Genomic DNA, 4151 nt, shown 5'->3' on the forward strand with positions numbered 1-4151 from the left:
TGGTGAGTTTTCCTTTGCTGAATTAGTTGCTTCTTGTATATTTTATTTCTTTGCTGATGTGGAGCATTTGCTGTGGCATTTATACCCGATTCTCCTCAAACCTGGCAATATTTATCAAGTTTATTTGTTATTTTCCAGAAACTAAAGCTTTTGGCATGAGATCTAGATGGAGTTACTCAGTAATTTTTCCAGTTTGATCTGGTATTTTGAAGTATTGAAAAAAATGAAAGAAAGAAACCAGCAGCTCTAACTAGAATTATTAAAAGTTTTGTAGATTGGATGTATTCCAAAGTATTGTAGTGCTTTGGGCAGGGATTGAGAAAATAATGAACAAATCTGAATTACTGATTTTTTCTATAATAAAAATCACATCGTAGTTGAAATACAAATCTTAGGCTTATTTTTCTAAGAAAAAAAAGCATCTCTTGTTATAGATAGAAACAAGGTAAGGGGTTGAGAAGACACAGCAGTTTCTGAGGGTAATTTCAAATAAATGTAAAACTTTATAACTTTAAAATTGGAACTGATACTGGCCTTATTCTCAACCACTGGCAGGTCTCAGAACAGTTGATGCTCTTCATGTAGCTGTAAGCCTGAAAAAGGAGTTTGGCAGTTAGGTGGTGGTGGGAGGGAAAGTCTGTCATGTGGAGGAAGAAAAACAAAATCTTTTAGAAGAGGTAGCGAGGGATGAAAGAAAAACATGCAGTGAAGGGAGTGGGGAGCAAAAAGCTTGTGTGTGTCTCTGCATATCCCCGTTTTAGCTCCGGTGTGTATCCCAATATCCCACTGTGTACCAGAGAGCACTCTGTCACCAGCAATTGCTGAAAGGCACTTCTGCCTCCCCTGAGCCTGCAGAGCCAGCTCTCCACCTGCTCTGCTAGCCAGTGGTCCATGCGGAACTGGCTGGGGAGCTGAGCAAGATGTGCACGCCTTGCTTTCTAGGCTTGCACTTCCCTTGCGTGAGGTCCGCTCTTGTTTCCCTGCGGACATTAAACAGCTCAAGAGTTCAACAAGGCTTGATACAAAATGCAAATGCCAGGATTTATTCATAATACTCAAAAGAGTTATTCCCATTTACAGTTGTTTAGAAAATACAGAGGTGTGAAAATAAAAGCCATAGTGAATGCACACATGCTGCAGTTATGTCAGAAGGATACCATCCTCCAGTCTCCAGGCTTTTTTTCTCTGCTGTCCAGACAGTTTTTTCATGAGCTGTGTTAGGTGACATGGCTGTCTTCCCTTTGAAGCCTTTTAGCAGGTTTGCATGTGTTTAACCTTTCACTCACACCATGTCGTTTTCCTTAGTTGAAGGCAGTGGCTCTTTAGTTCTGATCCAAGCAATCAGAAATTATGTCAGGTCCTCAAAAAAGTCTAAAAAAGCTCAAATGTGCTTCTGTTGGTCTTCTTTTCTTTAAGAGAAAGGTTAAATGCAATGTTTTGCTTGTCTCCTGGTTTCTCTGCCTTCAAGTTCTGTTTTTTTCTGAAATCGGAGGGACTAAACACTTTAATTATTATGATTAAAACTAAAGATTTAATGCTGTAATAAGAAGCTGAGACTTAAAATGCACAAGACGCGAGTTATGAGAACTGGTAACACACAAATTGATTAAAATATTGGATTTCTAAGTTCAAAAAACCTCCAAAAACCCAGAATTGATCAGGTCGGTTTGAGGACATTGTGAATTATTTGTGGGCAAGCTAGGAAGCGAAAAGAAACATTCGGGTTACTGTTTTTGCACAGAATAAAACCTGTATACACATAAGTTCAAAGCTTGTCTCGAAGAGGCCTTGGCTGAATCACATGGTTCTTTTATGTAGTTTGCAGCACTCGTTCTGGGGTTCCAGCATAAGCATTTGTAGTTCGGTATGATTTTCTTGGTATGATGGTTTCACATTTACACCATGCATTGTCACAGCAATCATTGTGAAGTAATTCTGTGATTAAGGTTTCCTATTCCATCTCCCTGCGTTTAAAAGGAAGCAACATCCCTCCCACCTGAAGCACTGGTTGTGTTACACTTGCACCTGTCCCTGTTGCTTGTTTCTCTTTTTCTTTTCCTGCCAGTTTTGGGGAAGAAGTTCCTTCGTCTGCAGTCCCAGCTGGCAATCAGAGGGACACAGAGCGCTTCCTCTTCCTGGTGGCATACTCCCCTGCCACAAAATTGGATAAGGAATGACTCAGGTGGGTGTCCAGGGTATCAGAGCTGTGGCTGCTGATTTTCACCCGTGGGCACAGGCACTGGAGCATGGCTCTGCGGATGTAGTTGTCAAAGCAAAAGTAAATGAATGGGTTGGCACAGCTATTGGCAAAAGCAAAAGGGCTGCTCACCTTTATGCCCAGCTGGACAACCCTGCCAGAGAAACAGTCAGGCTGCTTTAGGAGTTGCAAAAGGATGGCCATAAGCTTGAAAAGATTGTAAGGAACCCAGGAAACCACAAAAGCTGCCACTACAATGAAGACAATCTTGATGGATTTTCTCAGTTTCTTATCTTTTTTCCCAGCCTTCTGATAGTGCATGCAGAGTCTCTTGGCGATGGAGCAGTAAAAAGTTAAGATACTCAACAGTGGGAAGAAGAAGGCCAGAATTAAAAGCACCAGTGACATGATCTGTTTAACTTCTGTCATGGCTTTGTCTGTGCAGTAAGTCTTTCCATATTGGTTCTTCAGTTCTCTAGACAAAAGGGTTGGCATCCCTAAGCAGAAGGATAGTAACCAGATACAGATGCAGAGTATTCCGGAATAGGATCTTTTCCTGACCCGTCGTGCAATAGAGGGATGCATGATAGCGAGGTACCGGTCAGCGCTCATACAGGTGAGGAGCAGGATGCTGCAGTACATGTTGACTGAGATGACATAGGAGCTAGCTTTGCAGAGGAAAGATCCTACCCTCCAGTTCTCGTCCGACACCTCCATGTCCACCCAGAAAGGCAGTGTGATGAGGAAGATGAAGTCAGATGCAGCGAGGTTGATGATAAAGATGTCAATCAGCCTCTGGACCCGTCGCTTGAAGACCAAGGCTGCTATCAGAATTGAGTTGCCAGCAACGCCCACCAGGAACACGACACTATAAAGGATAGGGAGGAAAGTAGACATATACTGCAGGTGCTGGGACTGGCACTGGTCATCGTAGTAGTAGTCATAGTTGAAGGTGACTGTAGCCATGGACGACAGCTGGGGGAGTTCCATTTCTGGCCCTGCTGTCCTCATCCTCTCTCTGTGGGAGGCTCTATGCTTCCCCTACCCTTTCCTTCAGATCTTTAAAAGCATTTTATCAGTGAGGGTGGAGGAGGGGGAAAGGGGGGAGGAGGAGAAAAGTGGTTTTGTGGGGAGGTAATTCGCATATGTTTAGTCAACTGTATAGGCAAGCAGCAAGAGTATCTGATTAGTTAAAACCTTGCCTTCAGAATAAATGTGTGTGGCTTTTTTAAAAATCAGGTTTAGTTTTACTGATTCTATCTCCATTTTGCATTTTCCGGCTTCAGGTTTTGCTTTTCTTTTGGTGGAGGAAAGTATATTGGTAGTTTGAAGAAATTTGAGATTGTACCAGCTTATAAGAAGCCTGAGAACAGTGAATTCAGGTGCCCCAATCTTTACCTATATTCAAAAATTTTGTATAAATTGCTTGTCAGGGCAAGTCTGACTTTCCTGAGGCTTGGAGGCTTTTACTTTACTTGACTGTTTATGATTATTGTTTTCTGTTTGAAAATAATTATCTCATATGAATATATATAGGGAGAAACATTTAAAATCCTCTATCCATTCTTCCCTGGAGGTGGTTGGTGTTTATCAGTCCTAGGTTCTTGGCTGCCCTGCCATCCTGTCCTGCAGCCCTGCCAATTCCCCTAGATCTGGACTCTCCACACCCAACTTGAGGAATGTATTAGAAACTTCAAGAAAACTTCGAGTTTTCCAAAGTCTTGTCTATTCCTCTGCCATTTGAAACTTGACTTGATGCTCCCATCCCCCACACAGGCTTCCTTGTCAGCCACAGTCCTGGACTCCAGAGCAGTGGTTTGTTCCTTCTCCTTCTGGCTGCACAGCCTGCGTGGCTCTTGAGCTGTTCTTTTATATACAGCACTCACTTGGTCTTAACACGATCTGATTTCCTTCATCTTTCATTTGCAGTATCAGTATTGCTCCAGTTGTGTCT

General features: G+C 42.5%; 1 protein-coding gene across 1 annotated transcript; it reads right to left on the reverse strand.

Moving 5' to 3' along the window:
* Positions 1 to 943: 943 nt before the first annotated feature.
* On the reverse strand, positions 944 to 3208 carry GPR15 (G protein-coupled receptor 15). The gene has a single exon (XM_056489797.1). It carries the CDS (start codon positions 3206 to 3208, stop codon positions 2108 to 2110), a length of 1101 nt encoding a protein of 366 aa, XP_056345772.1. The 3' UTR covers positions 944 to 2107.
* Positions 3209 to 4151: the final 943 nt, after the last annotated feature.

Source organism: Oenanthe melanoleuca, chromosome 1 (genome assembly GCF_029582105.1).
Source record: "Oenanthe melanoleuca isolate GR-GAL-2019-014 chromosome 1, OMel1.0, whole genome shotgun sequence".
In the NCBI taxonomy this organism is placed as follows: domain Eukaryota; kingdom Metazoa; phylum Chordata; class Aves; order Passeriformes; family Muscicapidae; genus Oenanthe; species Oenanthe melanoleuca.